This window comes from Dermatophagoides farinae, chromosome 3 (assembly GCF_024713945.1).
Source record: "Dermatophagoides farinae isolate YC_2012a chromosome 3, ASM2471394v1, whole genome shotgun sequence".
In the NCBI taxonomy this organism is placed as follows: Eukaryota; Metazoa; Arthropoda; class Arachnida; order Sarcoptiformes; family Pyroglyphidae; genus Dermatophagoides; species Dermatophagoides farinae.
This window is the reverse complement of record NC_134679.1, coordinates 6,884,255-6,903,116: the sequence shown is the minus strand read 5'-3', so window position 1 is coordinate 6,903,116 and position 18,862 is coordinate 6,884,255. Positions and strand designations below refer to the sequence as shown.

Genomic DNA, 18,862 nt, shown 5'->3' with positions numbered 1-18,862 from the left:
ATCAATGTCATAAAATGACAAAAAAAAATTTATTTTATTGAATTTGGGGTAATGGAAAACCTTGACAATGAAAATCACACAATAATGATTATAATATATAAAATTTACAATTTTTGAAAAAAATAATCTCTTATCTTTGCCTATGAGAAACTTTTCCATATTGTTGTTGTTCATTATTCTCAGCATTCAGGTCGATCAATTTACGAATCAATCCTTTTAATTGATCAATATTATATCCAGTAACGGCAGATATACCAATTATTTTATCGAATCTATATCCTGTTGGATTTGGTGGATGATGATCAATGATTAATGCATCATTATCATTATCATCATCATTGGCATCATTAAATCCTTCAATCATATGATGTTCAATTGTAGATTCATGTTTTTGGTTGTTGTTGCTGTCATGTTGAACATTCACATTCATCGATGACATTTGATCATCATCACTGCTTTTTATGACATTTTGTCTATCCATCACAGAAGGTATATCGATATTCGTTTGTTGTAAAATCTCTACGAATCTATTGAATTGATCACGTTTTTCAAAAGTATCCAATTTACTTACAACCAAAATCGATGGCTTTTGTTCAAGTATATCGTTATCATAAAGATCAATTTCATTGATTAATGATTGTATTACTTCGAATGGTTCATGTGAACACCATGAATCATGAAAATAACGGCCACCTGTATTACGAAATCCATCAATATCAACGATAAATAACAATAAGTTTGTTCGCATAATATGCTTTAGGAATTTATGGCCTAACCCAATGTTACGATGCGCACCATCAATCAGACCGGGTAGATCGGCAACCGTTATTCGACGATAATCTTGTTCATAAAATTTAGATTTATCTTTGACTTTTGACCAATCATTATATGGTTGTACGGTTTTGGGTGGATCATATTCGATTACACCAAGATTCGGTTGAATTGTTGTGAATGGATAGCTGGCAATTTTAGGTGATGCACGTGATAATGCTCTTAACAGTGTTGATTTGCCGGCATTAGGATAACCTACTAGACCTATATCGGCTAATAATTTTAAATCTAATTTAATGGCTAGTTTTTGTCCATTCGTGCCACAATAGGAATTAATTTTGTCGCCACCACGGCCACCAAAAGCAACAATACATTTGTCGCCGGGTTTGTCAAGACGAGCAATTTCTTTTTTATATTCATCCGAAATGACAGAGATGCCCACCGGTACTTTAATCTCAAGATCTTTACCGTCCTGACCGATTATAGAATTGCGAGAACTATGTTGACCATCCTCAGCACAGAATCTAACATTCGATTTTTTTAAATCATTCAATTTCACATCAGCGTTAGCCACCAGGCAAACATTGCCACCGTTTCCACCAAGTCCTTGATATTTTGGATAACCATTACCACCGGCACCGCCAGTGACAGTTATACGTATCTGATCAATGAATCGTCGATATTTATCCTATAGAAAACAAAAACAATTCCAGATCTGTAAAAATGGAAAAGGTATACAAATATTGCATATTTCGAACCTTTACGAAAACTCGACCATTTGATTCTATCACTTGATTGTGTGATACAACGGAAGAATAAGAAGAACTGAATGCTTTGTTTATATGAAAAACTTTGAAAATCATCAAATGTTGTCTAACAAACATGATTGCAAAACAAAAACAAAAGAAAATTCAAAAATGCATTATTTAGGCATGGTGAAATAAAAACAAAATACATGTTGTAACGTTTTTTATGAATAAACAGAGTTTTCAAAATTTCGATGAAAAAAATTCTTTTAAAATTTCATCTCTTTTTTGTGTAAGATTATTCTCATTTTCTGAATTTCTGTTGATGAAAGAATGTTCTAATAAAGTCCATGCCGTTGGACGACGTAGTGGTTCTAATTGTAAACAATTCTGAGTAAAATCATGGAATGATTGGCTAAAAGTTCGTTTCCTATAGATTTGATAACGACGTTTCAACGTAAGCTCCAACCGATCCATCAGTTCGTTAAAGATGGCCATCTCTTCACAAGATGAATCCAATGGTTTAGGAATATCGCCAATAATCTTATAAAACAATAATTCATCCGATGACATATTATCAAATGGTACGACACCATTAGCTAATTCACAGCATAAAATTCCCAATGAATAGATGTCCGATTTAAAACTATAACCAAGCATATTTTGTTCCAGTACTTCAGGAGCTAGATTATTCAATAAACTGGCAGCATTTTTCGGATATTTAAATAGTTTCAATTCATCCACCGTTTCGACATGATACGAATATTTAAGACCCGAAAGAACAAATTTAATGTTCGAAGTTGTCCAATGACCAAAAATCAATACATGTGAACCTTTTATTGCACTTTGAAAAATAAAACATCAAATATTTTTTCTGAGATTACTTCATTTTGAAAAAAATCAACAAAACTTACCGATGAACAATATTATTGCGATGTAGATAATCTACAGCTTTCAATATGTCATGTAATGCGAATACGATAATTTTCTCTTCAAGTCCAAATGGCTTGCAAAGAATATCAATCGATGAATATTCCGAATACGGAAATATGGTGTAAAGCATATCATTTTGTATGAAACTGACAAACATTTCGATTATGTTAGGATGTTCGATCATCTGGTCGATATCGTTTTCATTTTTCAAAAGATCAATATCAGAATCGATTAAATTTATTCGCCGTAACAGGCAAGTTGTTTCAAGTGGTTTAAAAACAGTACGATATAATGTTTCTTTTGGAGCATTGATCGTTCCGCCAATGTTATAATCGTTTAGATTTGTGGTGAACAATTTTTTACTGAACGATATAAAATAAGTCATTTGGATGACGATGGTCGTATTGATTGTTTTGAACTATTTTGCATTAGGTTTTTATTCGATTCGTCATTAATTGAATTATTGGAAGTCGATTTTTTAATTTTCACTTTATCCTTAGGAGCATTCTCATTGGTTTGATCATAGAAACGTTTCAATAATGCCACAGTTCTATCGGCATCCAATGAACCAGATATGCAATTCAAAATTGGATCATTTATTCGAGAATCCGAATGTACAGACATTACCGAACCGGCGCCACCAAAACGTTCGTTCTGAGCTCCATACAAAACTGCTTTCACTTGTAATCGTCTCAAAGCTCGACAACACATTATACAAGGTTCAAGAGTCAAGACTACAATTGTTTTTTTGAAAATTTCATGATGATTTTTCGGATATTGATCAACAATCTGATTAATGCAATCGATTTCAGCGTGTTTTAAAGCACTTTTAAATTCATTGCTTCGATTATGTGATTTAGCCAAGATTTGTTTGTCACCATTTTGATCTTCAATGATGAACAAACAACCCACAGGAACTTCACCATTTTTTAGGCCTTTTTCTGCTTCATCAAAGCAAATTTGAATTAAATTTGAATCCAATTTCAATGTTTCCATTTGGATAATCATTACGAAAAGAAATAAACAAGCTTCGATACTATCGATATATTGCTAAGCAAAGCATGCAGTGTATCGAACAATGCACGTTGTAGATCCACGCGGTTTAATATTTCAGCATGGATCAAAATTACCAAGAAGTTCGATTACCAGAAAAAAACTGCAAAGATCAACTCAAAGATATCAAAACGAACCTGATTTTAGGTGACAGGTAACATTTGTTATTTGTTTCATATTTTCAATGTGAAAATTTTCAATTTGGTTTTTTTTCTCAAGACGATTAGCGACGATTTTATTGGAAAGAATTATTCCACGAATCGACAATGATTTGTTCCTGGAACATGCATCATTTCTTTTACAAAATCTCATGAAAAATCTTGAAACATCAAATGAAACCGATGATCAAATTTTATGTATTCGAGCTTTGAATCAAATGTTGATCAAAGTATACAACGTGAATATGCCAAGTTTAAATCGAGAATTGAGCCTATCGATAATACCGCACATGATCAAACGTTTGATGCAATTTCGTTCGCACGAAGTATTTTATGCTGCTAATTGTTTAAGTATTTTATCCACTTTGTTTCCTACTTTAATAGCTGCAAATCGTCAATCAATCGAGAAACGAATCTTTCAACTTGTTGATTTAATTCAACAATCCGAAAATGATAATCATCATCATGATCTTTTGAAATTATTGGGATTCTGTTATTGCAAAATTTATCTATCCGGTTCTACGGCCTTGATGACTAGATGGCGTGAAATTATTTCTAAACTTATGAATTCATTGTCAACATTCGCCAAACATCCAATTTTTTCAAATGTAAATAAACCGATTAAAGTTTTCACATTTGTCGATAGTGGCCCAATGGAAATATTCGTAATGGATAATAAATCTGAATATTCATTGGCAATGACGAAAAAATTGTATTTTATTTCGGCCACTCTTTGTACTGTGATAACCGGACAATTTCCGATAAAACTGCCATTGCCAGTAGAAGCCATTATTGAATGTTTAAATACGATGGTTATCATATCGACACCAAAATTCAACCAAACCATCAGATGGACAACGAGAAAAAGAACCAAACATTCGTACATCATCGATAATTTTACAAAATGTTGTCATCATATTACGAGCTTTAATTGGTAGTTGTCGATCGAATATTCTCTGCTATTCACGATTGATCATTCACATCGTCAACACGACAATCGAATGGATACAGCAACAACCACAGAATATTTCTTCTCAATCACAAGTATTTTTAGAGCTACAATGTTCAGTTCTCAAATGTTTGGCTGATTATTTTGAAACTCTTCGATTGAATACCTGTTTCTCTTACACTGAGTTTGAACCTATTCTGAATTTCATTTTAGAAAAAATCTCAATCACCGAATCTTTTTCCGTTAATGACAGTTTTGTTCATACCACCACCAACAACACCATTCAATCGATACGATGTATTAATTCACTGATAAATAATTGTTCAAATTTATTGGATAAATTAGGATGGCACAAAATACAAAATGTAGCCATTATTACACTGTTTCAAATATATCGACGATGGTTTCGTTTAAATCATCCTTACAAGAACGATACTTGCCGTAAAGAACTATTGGAGACTGTTCGATTAATATTGGTGAATCTTGATGTTGCAAACGATGTCCCTTTAGAAGCCATAATTAATGTATTGGAAGAGGCAAATCGTTTCGAGAATTCTGTCGAAATTCGTCAGCTAACTACTAGTACAATTCATCTTACAAACTATGTAATTCTCTCTAAAATCTCTATAAACAATGAAATGTTGCTGCAATCAAATACATCTGAAACAAATGAAGATTCCCCCATTCTTGATACTCATGCCAATGATGGAAATTTCAAAAATCAATCCAGCACTAGTAATGATCAAATTAAAAATGAAAAACCACCAAAAGATGTCGATAAACTTATTCCTTCACCAGGCAAACAGCAGCTCACGACTACTATAGAAATTGTCAATGAAAATATCATTACCAATGATGAACAGCAGCAAAAAGCAATGGATCAGAATTTTAATCAAACAAGTGATGGTCAAATAGTGGATACAGAATTGAAAAATGAAAAACGTAAAGCTTTTGAAAATGATGATGATAATGATTTGGAAGTGTTTCCATCTTCATGCAAACATCCCAAAACTGTCAATGAAACCAACGAAAATGCCATTAAATCAGAAGATTCCAATGGCCGACAACAAGAACCAATAACCATCACAATAGAAGATTCATCCGATGATGATGATGAACAAACAATGATCGATGGAAAAAAATCTAAGGAATTATCATTAAAACCTTTACCAAAATATAATGAAGATGTAGATGATATAATGAAACTTTTTGTGGAATAGTTGTAATCTTTTTGTTTTTGTTTATTTTATAATTTAATTCACTCATCATTCTTCGTATTAATTTTTTTTTATACAAATCAATGTGAAATATAGTGGCGGTGTTTTTTTATACTGTGGAATCATCATAATCATCACAAACAAACACTAACAAAGCAATTATTTAAATAAAAATTAAATTCACTTTCAACAACGAGCGGAATTTTGTAGTTTTTTTCTTTTGTTAGAAATAACAATTATTATTGTCATATTCTGGATGTAGATACGATGATGATGATCCAGTATATTGATGTTGTGACTGGTGGTCATGATGCTGACTTTGTTCAACTATCGACGAGCCATAATGGTGGTGGCCACCCATTTGTGTTTGATATAATCCGGCATTCACATTCGATGAAATCTAATCATTTAAATGAATCAAAGAATGTCAGTTTAAAAAATTTAAAAATTTAAATCTTACATCATATGTATCACTATTTAGCTGTTGTTGAAATTCTGTTGATGATGATGATGATGATGATGACGGCTGCAATGATGGTGGTTGATATGACGATTGACCATCATACCAAGATCTATTTGCAAAATTTGTTGATGATAAAAAATCCGATGTAGGTTGTGCATTATAGCTATTATCGGATGAATGAGATATTTGATCATAAGATGATGGCGGATGATGATGATGATGATTATATGATGATGATAATGTATCGTTTGTTCCTAAAACCATACCATTAAAACAATTTGTCATTGTATCACTTGAATAAAATGGATAATTTGTTGTTGTTGAATTATAAGATGTATTATTATTATACGATGATCCATGATGATCTAGATATGGATGATAATGACAATGATTATGATGATGATAGTGAGGATTATGCCTGCTAACAGATTCGGTTGACATTGCAAAATTTGGATTTAAATATTTACTTAGATTATTGCTTTTTTCTAGATAATAATGTAATGATTGTGGTGATGATGATTGTGTCATTGAAGTACAATGACTGTTTACCAATGTTGTGCTACAACTCGATGAAGATGATGACGATGATGACGTTGGAACAATTGATGAATTCGGTGAACCATTCGAATGTGATGGTGATGGTGTTGGGAAAAAATTCGGCCCATTATTATGGAATGATGATTGTTGTTGAATTTTTTCACCCAAAATATTCTGTGTAGTACTATTGCTGTTGTTGTTGTTACATTCCAAACTATTCATAAACGATGATGATGATGATGATTGTGATGATGATGATTCATTCGATGAATGATGATGATTGGTCAATAATGATGATGATGAACTACTGTTGCTACCAATGTTGTTGTTGTTGTTATTTGTATTGTTTTTCTGTTGCTGTTGTCGCCGAGTTGAACCACGAAATCGAATACAGATACGATATTTACACGCCTGTTTGATTACATTTGATCCACCAAATTTCTTTTTATCCAAACAATAACTACATTGACCGCAATCTTGTGCTCGACATCCTTCACATTCTTTGCAACGACTTTTTTTGTTATTATTATTAATATTTGTCAATAATGATGATGTACTTTGATTGTTATGATGATTAGTCTTATTGTCCTGAAAATAAGAACCACGAGAAATGATGAATTTTTCTGATGAATTTCGATCCATTGAATCGATGGCTGTTTTCATTTTCTTTTTGTCTTTTGTCTTCATCGATCGAGATTTTTCAACATGAATCGTTGATTCATTATTTATTTCATCTGAATTTTCCATGTTTATCAATGGATTTGTTTTTGTTTGTTCCTCATGTCTTCTAGTCATTTGATAATCATTGTTCAATGCAAACATTTCAGTTGTCGATATCATCATCGATTCATCATGGTTGAAATGAGCAGATTTCATAGATCCGACATTTGTTTTGATGGTCGTATTCTGTTCGATTGGATATTTCGAATCATGATCGATAAAATTTGGCGATGAATTTATTGAATAAGGAAAACGAATCTCTTCCGAAGAAGATTGAACATCAACCATAGTCAAAGGCATCGTTACATTATTATTTGATGAAATTTCATTTTTGTTGATCGAGAATTGAAGTTTCAGCGAATTAATTTGTTTATTTTCATCTGAATCCTTATGAATTTTTTTCCGTTTCATCAACATTTGTGGTTCGATTTGCAAATCATTTTCATTTGACATTGATTTCAGTTTCTTCATTGATGAATCAACATTATTTAAAGTTTCAGATTTTTTTGTTGATTGCACTTTGTTGAGCACAGGCTTTTGACATTCGTTGTGATTTTTGACATTAATTTTATGCTTTTTGAGCATCGATGTTTTCGATGTTGTGACTGGTTTATTATCGACAATAATTTCCGACGATTCAATTGTAGATTTTTGGCAATATTTTTCCATCAATGAACGTCGAGTATCGAAATCAATTTTAAATTTTTCAATACATAATTTTAGCCAACACGCTTTACATCGGCCACCGGTACCATTGGAAAAACGTTGAGCAGAATTGTCATCATTTTTGCCATTATTATTATCATCATTGGCCAATACGATTAAACATTCTCCTAGATTTATAGAAAATTTCAGTTTTCATTATCGATGTATTCTGAACCGAAATCAATTGTCTTACCTTTATCATTACATTGAAAATGTTTAGGTTCTTTGACGAAACGAGAGAAAAATTTAAAACATGGCTCACAGCTGTGTGTGTGTGTGTGTGTACCAATCCGATCAATCGATGTAGATGAAATGAGAAAAATTAAATTGAAAATTTTCAAAAAAAAACGAGAAAAAAAATCAACTAACCTAAAAATTCCATAACGTCTTTGTACATGGGAATAATATTTGGTTTGATTACACACTAAACAAGTAATGAATCCAGAATTTCTTTTGAAAGTTTGTACAAAAAAAAATGAGATCCAGAAAATTGGAAAAAATGAAATATTTTTTTTTCTCTTTATTCTCAACTAAATAATTCATTAATTTTAATTATGATTTACTTGTTTAAATTTGTGCGCGATTCATTTATCAATGTTGATGATGATGAAGAAGTTATGACTACCGATGACGATGATGATGGTGATGATGGTGATGACAAATCTTTCGATTCTGGTGAATCATTTCTACGATCCCGGTGATGATGATGATGATTTTTTCGATGTAGTTGATGGCGATTCGTTCGAATAGTTGTCATTGTTGAAGTGACTTTTCGATTCTGGTTATTATTATTTGATTTACCTGCAGGCGAATCAATAGAAAAGAATTTTGAATTAATTGAATTAAATTCAAACTTTTCCATTTTCTTTTTTTTCAATCAAATTTTCTCTTTACTTTTACTTTTGTCAAGCCTCTTTCAAATATCATTATCATCATAATCAGATCATTATCATTCTATTACCTGATCGGCGACGAATTTTACTATAATCCAATTGATGTTGTCGTCTACCTGAGTTTGTTGTCGTTGTGGATTTTTTATTATTATAATAAACACCACCAGTCGCACAAATGTTGTTATTTGTCATTATACGATGGTTGGATTTATTCTTCATACAATTATTATCCATCGTCATCAATATAGATGATTGCTGCTGTTGTTCGACATTTTTTCTATCTTTAGATCGAGTTATTCTCGTATCAATTTGTGATGATAAAGATTGATGTTGTTGTTGTTGTTGTTGTTGATCTTGAATCATGTTTCGATTTGGTTGTTGCTGTTGACACAATGATTGTGGTGATTTTCTAATTCGTTGCTGTCGATTCGGCTGCATTCCTTTTTTTCCTATTTGACTACGGATGATGATGATGGTGATGGTGAAACAAAAATGTCAAATGTGAAAGAATCAAAAACGGGGGTGATAGTGGTTGTTATGAATAGAGATACATCATCGTCGCGGGTATTTGGAATTTTTTTTTTCATTTCTTCTCAGAATACATATATGGATGTGCGTATATGCATGGATCACTCCGGAACTTTTCTATTTGTAGTTGTTGTCGTTGTCGTTTTTGATCTTTGAAATTTTAGAATTTTTTTCTTCTTATCCAAGAGAAATGCATTATATTTTTTTCAGATTCTTTTTTTCGAAGAATTTTTTTCATTTCAATTATTCAAGACAATTGTCGTCCACAATCGGATTCGGTTTTTATTTTCTGTGTGTGTGTTTGTCAGTGCGCGATCGTCGCGGTCACACAAAAATAAAATAACAAACAGAAAAAAAAACAATAACGAAAAACTTTTCTGTGTTTGTTTGTTTGTTTGATGATGATGATGATGATTCCACAATTTTTTTCTTGTTTCTATTTCAATTTTTTTTGTTGTTTGTTGAAAAAAATGGTTATTCATTGACAACGAAAAAACAAAAAAAAAAGAAGAAAAACAAAACCGAAATGATATCCTAATTAGAATTGGTGAAACATCAGAAAAATCTTCAAACGAAGATGGTAAAAAAAAATTCAAACAAACAAACGAGCATCATCATCAATACTTGTGTGTGTATTTGTTGAAAATGAAAAAAAATCCAAACCAAAAAGACAACTTTTTTTTTCTCTCTCTCTCTCTTCAAGAATCGAATGTGCGCTGGTCACACAACAAACACCGAAAAGAAAAAGCCAAACCAAATCAACAAAATACACACACACACACAAGAATCGACCGAATTTACAAACCAAGAAAGCAAGCAAATGAAAAAAAACAACAGCGAAGATCCAAAAAGAATATATGTGAAAAAAAACCGAATTTATTTTTCCTCTTTTTTTCACCATTATTATTATTATTATTATTCTGAGTTTTGAGTTTCTTTTTCTCTTTTCCTTTTCGCAATTCTCTTTTTCTCTTTCACTCTATCTCTCTAGATTTTTCTCATCTTTTGGTTATTCGGTTATTCCGTTCGTTCGTCCGTTCATTCTTCTTCTTTTTTTTTCAAATTCTACACGGGCCCATGGTTCATCTTTTTCATCATCATCATCACCATTCACCATGCGTATTTCATTTTGATAAATGCCCCCCTCTTCATACAAAACCATCATTTTCATCCCCAACTCGAAAAAAAAATTTCCATTCTTTATGGTTTTTTTTCATTCATTCAATTTTTGGTTCACACGTTTCATCATCATCATCGTTCCATATACTGAGAATGAAAGAACCGATTCCTTGTGTGTCATATGTGTGTGCCCAATACAAACAACAAACAAAACTAAAATAAAATAAAATAAAAAGTACCGCACACACTCACGCACACACATCTATACATCTTATTCGAATTTTTTTTTCTTGATTCTTCTTCTTTGATTAGAGCTTTTTTTTATTTTATTTTTGGATCCATTCGGTTTTTTTTTCATTCATTCATTCATTCTTCTACTTTGTCTCGTTTATTCTATTTTCAAATTCAATTTATGATAGATTTTAAAGTGTATGTGTGTGTATAGCTGAGTCAAACCTACACACACACATACACAGAGAGAGAAAGAATCGGTTATGCGCCGAGTTCCAAAGAAATCCAACGAAAAAAAAAAAAAATTCAGATCTCGAATATAAATGAAACGCGCACGCCAGCGGTATTGTACATGGAAAAAAAAAATTTTTTTTAGCGGCATCTTTAGCATTTGGAATACATGCATTTTATATAACACACACACACACATTCACAATTCACATATGAAAAATGAGAAAAAAAAAATTCCCGGAAAATTTTTTTATTCTATAGTTCTGTTTACACCCCATTGTGTTTGTGAAGCATATTCTTCCTTTTATCTGGAACATTTTTGTGAATTTTTTTTTTTTTGAATAATTTCGAACCGCTAGCAATCAGAACAACAAAAACAGCCACAAACAAACAAGCCGACTGAATTAGAATTTTTATTATGAGCATTATATCAATGTTTTATTTTGACGAAAAAAAAATGTAGAATTCATTCGTATATTGGTTGCTTGATGAATGTATTTGAATTCAATATACATTTTGTTTTTGTTTTCGTATAGTTTGAAATTTTTTTAAGAATCAGATTCAGAAAACATATACACACAGAGAGCATATGCTACTCCTTAAATATGCTGATATAATGTTGTCGATATGTTTGAAATGAAAATGAAGAAATAAAGACAAAACACGATATTTTTTCTTCTTCTCCGCGATGATGATTATATAAAATGGTACCAAATGCCATAATACTCTGTCCCCAATTTGAATCGGCTCCACTTTCGTTTTCCATGTTGGTTAACGATTTGTCGTGTTTAGCCACTCGTTGTTCCAATAGAAATTTTTCGATGGTGTCCGTTCCAACTACAATATCATCGATACAGATGTTTTAGCCCTCCCGAGGCATTGAACTGTAACTGATATATGAAGCATTTAATTTTATATTGCGACTATCATTCGATTTCATATATAAAATTTCCATGTTGATCATCGTCATCTTTATCATTGAATAATACATGAACATTGAACATACATGATAATGATGAATTTTTTCAACAAGAATATTCTATATATACCGAATGTTCTTGTTAAAAATTATAATGAAAAAAAAATAATCCATCTTGTGCCATCTTTTTCCACAATTTCCAATAAGAATTGTCACGTGTTTTGTCTACGGGATTTTTTTTTTGTAATGCTGATCATTTTGAAATGATTCAAACGAAAACATGGATTTAGAATTCAGATCCTCAAAAAAATAGTTACTCAATTCTTTGATTTGGAAATTTTGGTTTATTGGCACAAAAAAAAAGAAAATAATTATACCATAATCAAGATCAAGTGGTCACATAGAATAAAGAAAAAGAAAAATCCAAAGTCCAATACTCATATCTAAATCATTATTTTTTTTTGTTTACGTCATTTTCACGTTGACTGATCCACAATTCTTAATTCAACAACAACAACATTGGTTGTGCAGAGAATATTCATTGGGATTTTTTTTCCTTTTTTTTGTTTTCTTATTTAATGAATTTGATTAGATTTTGGTTGTTTTTTTTCATCATCATCATCAAATCCATTCATTAATTTCCATTGAAATTGTTATTATTGTTAAGAAACGGAATTGGATTCCAAGATTCCAATATATTGTATATGAGTGTGTGTGTGTGTGCGATCATTTGCGAGTATATATTTGCTTTGCTTCACCCGCTCAGGCTGTATCAAATCGAAATTGAATCGAGTGCAACACAAACACAAATAATATAAGCCATTAAAATGGATGACAACATATGAATCGAGAATAACACACAGAATCGTTGAAAACCAAGAAAAAAAAGAATTCCGAATCAGGAGTATTAAAAAACGAATAATAAAGAGCCAGTATGAGCAGCAGCGTCCAAGAATCTAGCAACAAAAAAAAATAACCGAAAGCTCAAAGTAAAGAAAAAATTTCCAGCAATCATGCGTATGAGTTTAGATCAACAACAACAGAATTGGACAAATTCAATGTTATTAATGATGAATAGCGAGATGAATGATGAAAAAAGAGAATGTGATGGGGAAAAATTTAGTGGCAACCCGAATCAATAGAATCGAGGTTGTTTGTATTTGTTGACCTATCATTCTCACAGTACCGTTGTTGTTGTTTTTGTCGTTGTTATTATTATTCGATTATTGATGATGTTAAAAACAACCACCATGAAACATTCTATATTGTGTTATTAAAGGATAGAAAATTGTTTTATGTTTTGAGAAATTTCAAAGTTTTTCCGCTCACTGTTTTTTTGTTTTGTTTTGTTTTGTTTTGGTTCTGTGGCTAGCTAGCTTCATATTCACATATTATGTATGGTTCAGATAATTGATTTCTATTGATTATTATCAGTTACTTGATTGATTTACTATGGCCGATTATGATATTGGATCGTATTCGATACAGACAATTAACAACAATAATAATCTAACATCATCATCATCATCATCGAATTCTTATCAATATCCGGTCATATTGAATAATGCCGGTATAGCTATATCACCACCGATTAATGATCGTAATAATAATCATCATTACATTGTACCACCACCACCACATCAAACACATCAACAACAACAACAACAACCACAACCACAAATACCATTATCATCAGGATCATCACATCATCTTCATAACAATCATAATCATCATTTAAATAATCCAAACATTAATCATTATCATGGTATGTGCTATTACATTGTGTTTACATTACATGTTTTGTGTCATGTTTTTGTTTATTTGTTGTTTCAGGTGTGGACATTGATACGGCTACCATTGTTTCGATTGCATCCTCTTGTATTATACTGATTTCAGGATGTATAGCTGTCGTTTGTTTGATGTAAGTTTTTTTTTCTTGTTCCATTTCTGGAAAAAAAATGAAATTAATGTTTCCATTTTCTGTACATTTAGAATGTATATGAAAAAAACCGATATGTTATATCGGTCAAGAACCTGTGCTAAATGTGGTGCTCATGTTGCCAATTCGGCAACAGTATCATCAGCGTCTGGAAATGTAATGACAACAAATAACAATGTACATGAAACGGATGGTGGTCTACCATCAGGTACACCAATTTCAATAAGAAGTGAAAATGCTGTACGATCAGTGGAAAGAGCCGAACATGTAGCTAAGGTTATAAATTATCAAATGACAGCAAAATCTCAACCAAATTTAGCCAAAGAAATTGATTCGATCGTTATCTATCGACAAGGAATGACAAATAATAATAATAATAATAGCCAACAACAGCAAGCGATACAACAAACATCCAAACAGCAACCACTTACAACGACGGCCACAACAACAAATGACCAAATATTCAACAATCAATCAACGGCACAAAATCCGGCCACGTGTTTAGATTTTTTGGCGGATGCATTTAAAAATGAAACAAAAACCAGTTTCATCGATGATGATGAAGCGGCACCATATGCTACATTCAATTTACCCGGATTTGAAAGTGATTCAAAGATTAGTGATACTTATGAAACATTTGCAGCAAAATTTTCCGAGCCACCATATATGTTGCTGAAAAAAGGTATCGAATGTCCTCCACAATATGCCGATTCTATTGATTGTAAATTAAGAATGTTGGAAAATGTCGATAAAAATTCGGATCCAATTTATCAATCATCAAATGTATTAAGTCATTATCATTCGATTGCATCATGTGGTTCATCAAACCAGGACGAGCTTATTCGTGCATACGAATATGGTAAAGAACAGAAACAGAAATTATTAATATTACAAGATGAAGTTATCAAACAATTGGCACAAGAAAGTGATTTATTAGTGGCCAAAGAATCATCAATTTATGGCCGATCAATACCGATTAGTGATCATGAATCGCCTACTGATCCTGGTAATTTCTTTTTCTTTTTCTGTTGACTTTTCCAAAATTCACATTTATCATCTGATTAACTAGGTATTAGAGAATTTACGAAATCACCGCCAAAACCGAATGAAAAACGACAAGGTATCGTATTTCATCATCAACCAACCGTAGTGGATATATTGAAAATGTCACACCATCTTATTGACTCGAAAGAATTCAGTGCCAAAACGTAAATAATCAATAAGGAATGAATAATGTATTTGTTTATTTTTTGCATTTCATTTCCCTTTTTTTCAGATCTTTAACGCATCAACAACCCGAAGTTGAATCATCATCGAATGAAACAAGTAAAAGTCTGTCATCATTGAAAGCTTCAAGTGGCGCAGGTGATGATGATGATGACGATGATGATGATGATTCAACACCATCCGGTGGTAGTGATGAATTGGGCAATGATGAAGCATCATCATCAACAACGCCTACACCGGAAAATCTATCCGATCAACAACAACAACAACAACAACCATTGGGAAATAGTAGCAGTAAAAAAAATTTCGGTGCAATTTCACGTGATCGTAGCCGTAATCCATCATGGGCTAACTATACAACGAGTATGTCGACAAATAAATCAACAAAATTATAGAATGCAAATTTATAAATTCTCTAAACGTTTGTATGACACGGCTTATTTTGTTAAAACTAATCCCAATATCTATTTATTTGACCTGTGTTCATTTTTTTTATTAGTGAAATCAAATACAGTTTTGGCCATGCCATCAACGTCTTCGGTACAACAACCATCGATATATCAACAACAGCAACAGGCAAACATAAACAAACGTGCCTTCGTGACTATTCCGGACATGGCTACAGGAAAAGAATTTTCTTCGGTTGATATCGACGATGATGATGATATTGTTGATGATGATGATGATGACGATGATGGTGATCCATTAGGAAATGGTAAAAAACATGAAAAAATGAAAGAAGGTCTTTCCAGTGATGATTATGATGATATGATCATGATGATGAATTCCATGGGATTGGAAGGCAAAACAAAACCAGCAACAATTTATAATGATGAAAATGAGGAACGATTCGATTCGTCATCAGCAAGAAATATTGTTCATTATGGAACAAGAAAGATGGCTAAATCACCGCCACTATCACCAACATCGTTGTTGGATAGTATTGCTCAACATATGAAACAAACATATGGTAGCTATGATTATCATCCGATCGATACATCATCGATGAATCGTATAAATTTAGATGCTGATACTAATAATCGACAAAAGCAACAAGACATTTATGCAATAACAAAATCATCATATGAGGATAATCTATCACTATTGTTGGCTGCAGAAGTGGAATCAGTCAATAACAGCAGTAGTAATCAATCAACAGAAATAATAAATGTCGATTTAAATGATAATAATGAATCAGTCAATAACAACAATATGAATAATAATCATCAGAATCGTTTAAATAATCATAATTTCAACAACAACAACGATAATTATCATCATCATCATCGACAGCAGCAGCAGCAGCAACAACAACAACAACAACAATTTGTTTCGTTAAATAAATGCTCACCTAAAAAAATTACAACACAAACATCAGGTATGAATTCATGGGTAAAAAAATTAAAAAAGACTAGAAAACATTTGTAGCGGAACGGAATTAAAACAAAATCGGAATTCTAATTTGCAATTTTTTTTCATTTCGTTTTGTTTTTTTTTCCTTACTACCAACAGTAACAACAAACGATAACGATTCGTCGACCACCACTCGTATGATTGACATTAAAAATGATCGAATAATAAAGATAACATCGGAAATTGATTGTTAAAAACTAATGACGCGCACAACTACAACTTTTTTCTGTTTTACTGTTACAGGACAGAAAAAAATGTGATATAGTTTGTCATAGAAAACAAAGACGACGAACTTTTATATAAATATTTTAATGATGGTAATTTGAATGAATGGAATGCAAATGAATCCAAACTTTGAATGGAAAAAAAACTAAAGAATCAAAAAGAATTTTCCTAAATGAATGATCGATTCATCGATGATTTGATCAATTTTTCTATCTATTTTATTCCTATATACAATGATCATTGATTTACTACAACATTAATTGTCATCAATATATTTATTGATTAGCTTTGAAAACTAACCGTTTTTTTTTGTTTCTCTTTTGTCTTTCATTTGTTTCTACATTTTATCTTGTCATCATCATTAATGTGTGGTTCGTGGCCCAGAAGCTGAAGAAAAAAAAACAATGTAAATATTGATGATGATGATGATGTAAACAAACAATGAATAATTATTATCATTAACAATTAATAAAGAAAATTTAATTGAAAAATTATTATTCAGGTTTTTTTTTCTATTTGATTGATGAAAAGCCTGTTGCTGCCAGTTGTCAACAATAGACTAGACAGATTGTTTATCGTATACTGAAAAAACAAAAAAAAAACAATTCAATCAGTCGATCATCATCATATCGGTGTTGATTGAATGAAATGAAACGTGTTTGATAAATATAATAGGTACCATGATCATGAATGGAACCGATCAATGATGAATGATTCTTGAGACTTGGAATTGATGATGATTTTCAATATAATAAATATAGAATAGATAGATAGATAGATAGAGTAATTATATTTTGGTCACAATTGTTGTTTTGTGTGGTTCATTTATTTAGTTCAACTTGGCTGTCACCATTATCGATGTTGAACTGAATAAATGAATGTATATCTAATTTGAGAGATCTGTATAATGAATTTTTTTTTTGTTTTCACCAATCATTCGAATTGTGACCAAACTAATCATTATCGGTGAAAAGTGTTTGTTTGTTTGTTTTGATTAGGCATTGTAGATTGATCTGTCCACTTATTTTTTACCATCCAAAAAAAAAAAAAAAAATTTTACATCGATTTTATGACATAAGACCCTTCTCCATTTTATTCATTCATTCATTGATGTAAATGTTGTGTCACACACACACACACACACAACGAAAAATTTGTCATACAAATGAAAATGTAGTGATGGTGGTACATTTCAAAGGTATCCACTTACAAATCATTCATTCATTGTCAATTCTAATGATGAAACGAAAAACAACGACCAACGAAAAAAAAAATTGGCAACGTAATAATGGAATCGATCAATGTGTTGTTCATTTTTCTCTCTCTCTCACTACTCGGATCGAAATTCATCTATTCATTACTCATGAGGATTTCAAATCGAATTTTTTTTTCTTTTTTGATCCATTTGAAATCATTGATCTGGTTACTTATAATTTTTTTTCTGCTTGCTCTAACGTTATACAAAGTAACTTGCACACAAAAATCCATTCATTTAATTCCCATTCACAGTCGTTGTCGTTGTTGTTGTTATTGTTGTCACCATTTTGTGTGTGAGTAAATGTGAATTCAAAGAAATTTTCGTTTTCCATTTTCAATGCCCATGATGATGATGATTATGAACAAAACGGCGGCGGGCAACAAAAACAACAACAACAACAACAACAAATGGCCCTAAAGCTTGTCGAATCGTATTACCGAAAATTTTTTTTTCTTTCTTTCGGCATAACAAAAGAAAATTGTAGACAATAGATGTAGTGAGGAGCAACAAAAAAAAGAAGAGATTTATTATACCACGAGTGTATAACGTTAGTGTTTATCATCATCATCATCATTGTCCACATTGTCAAAAAAAAAATGTATGGATCGAATGATATATATTCGACAA

General features: G+C 31.5%; 5 protein-coding genes across 5 annotated transcripts; 2 read left to right on the top strand and 3 right to left on the bottom strand.

Annotated features, from left to right (window-relative positions):
* Window positions 1–19: 19 nt before the first annotated feature.
* LOC124494701 (GTP-binding protein 10 homolog) lies at window positions 20–1,736 on the bottom strand. The gene is made up of 2 exons (XM_047057954.2): window positions 1,530–1,736; window positions 20–1,459 (listed from the first exon to the last, which is right to left on the bottom strand). The coding sequence occupies exons 1-2, from the start codon at window positions 1,653–1,655 to the stop codon at window positions 131–133; spliced, it is 1,455 nt and encodes a 484-aa protein (XP_046913910.2). The 5' UTR covers window positions 1,656–1,736; the 3' UTR covers window positions 20–130.
* Window positions 1,726–3,295, bottom strand: LOC124494706 (STE20-related kinase adapter protein alpha). Its single transcript, XM_047057963.2, has 2 exons — window positions 2,432–3,295; window positions 1,726–2,361 (listed from the first exon to the last, which is right to left on the bottom strand). Exons 1-2 carry the CDS (start codon window positions 2,833–2,835, stop codon window positions 1,761–1,763), a joined length of 1,005 nt encoding a protein of 334 aa, XP_046913919.1. The 5' UTR covers window positions 2,836–3,295; the 3' UTR covers window positions 1,726–1,760.
* A 228-nt stretch (window positions 3,296–3,523) lies between these two features.
* LOC124494699 (uncharacterized) lies at window positions 3,524–6,023 on the top strand. The gene is given in 3 exon segments (XM_047057951.2): window positions 3,524–3,657; window positions 3,723–4,488; window positions 4,490–6,023. Coding segments are annotated over 3 exon segments (2,199 nt in total). The 5' UTR covers window positions 3,524–3,565; the 3' UTR covers window positions 5,831–6,023.
* On the bottom strand, window positions 5,831–10,733 carry LOC124494861 (uncharacterized). Its single transcript, XM_075729534.1, has 6 exons — window positions 9,214–10,733; window positions 8,816–9,053; window positions 8,622–8,702; window positions 8,446–8,516; window positions 6,288–8,380; window positions 5,831–6,227 (listed from the first exon to the last, which is right to left on the bottom strand). The coding sequence occupies exons 1-6, from the start codon at window positions 9,581–9,583 to the stop codon at window positions 6,051–6,053; spliced, it is 3,030 nt and encodes a 1,009-aa protein (XP_075585649.1). The 5' UTR covers window positions 9,584–10,733; the 3' UTR covers window positions 5,831–6,050.
* Window positions 10,734–13,186: 2,453 nt separating this feature from the next.
* On the top strand, window positions 13,187–17,468 carry LOC124495287 (uncharacterized). The gene is made up of 7 exons (XM_075729731.1): window positions 13,187–13,938; window positions 14,007–14,094; window positions 14,166–15,118; window positions 15,182–15,320; window positions 15,389–15,702; window positions 15,839–16,717; window positions 16,852–17,468. The coding sequence occupies exons 1-7, from the start codon at window positions 13,626–13,628 to the stop codon at window positions 16,944–16,946; spliced, it is 2,781 nt and encodes a 926-aa protein (XP_075585846.1). The 5' UTR covers window positions 13,187–13,625; the 3' UTR covers window positions 16,947–17,468.
* Window positions 17,469–18,862: the final 1,394 nt, after the last annotated feature.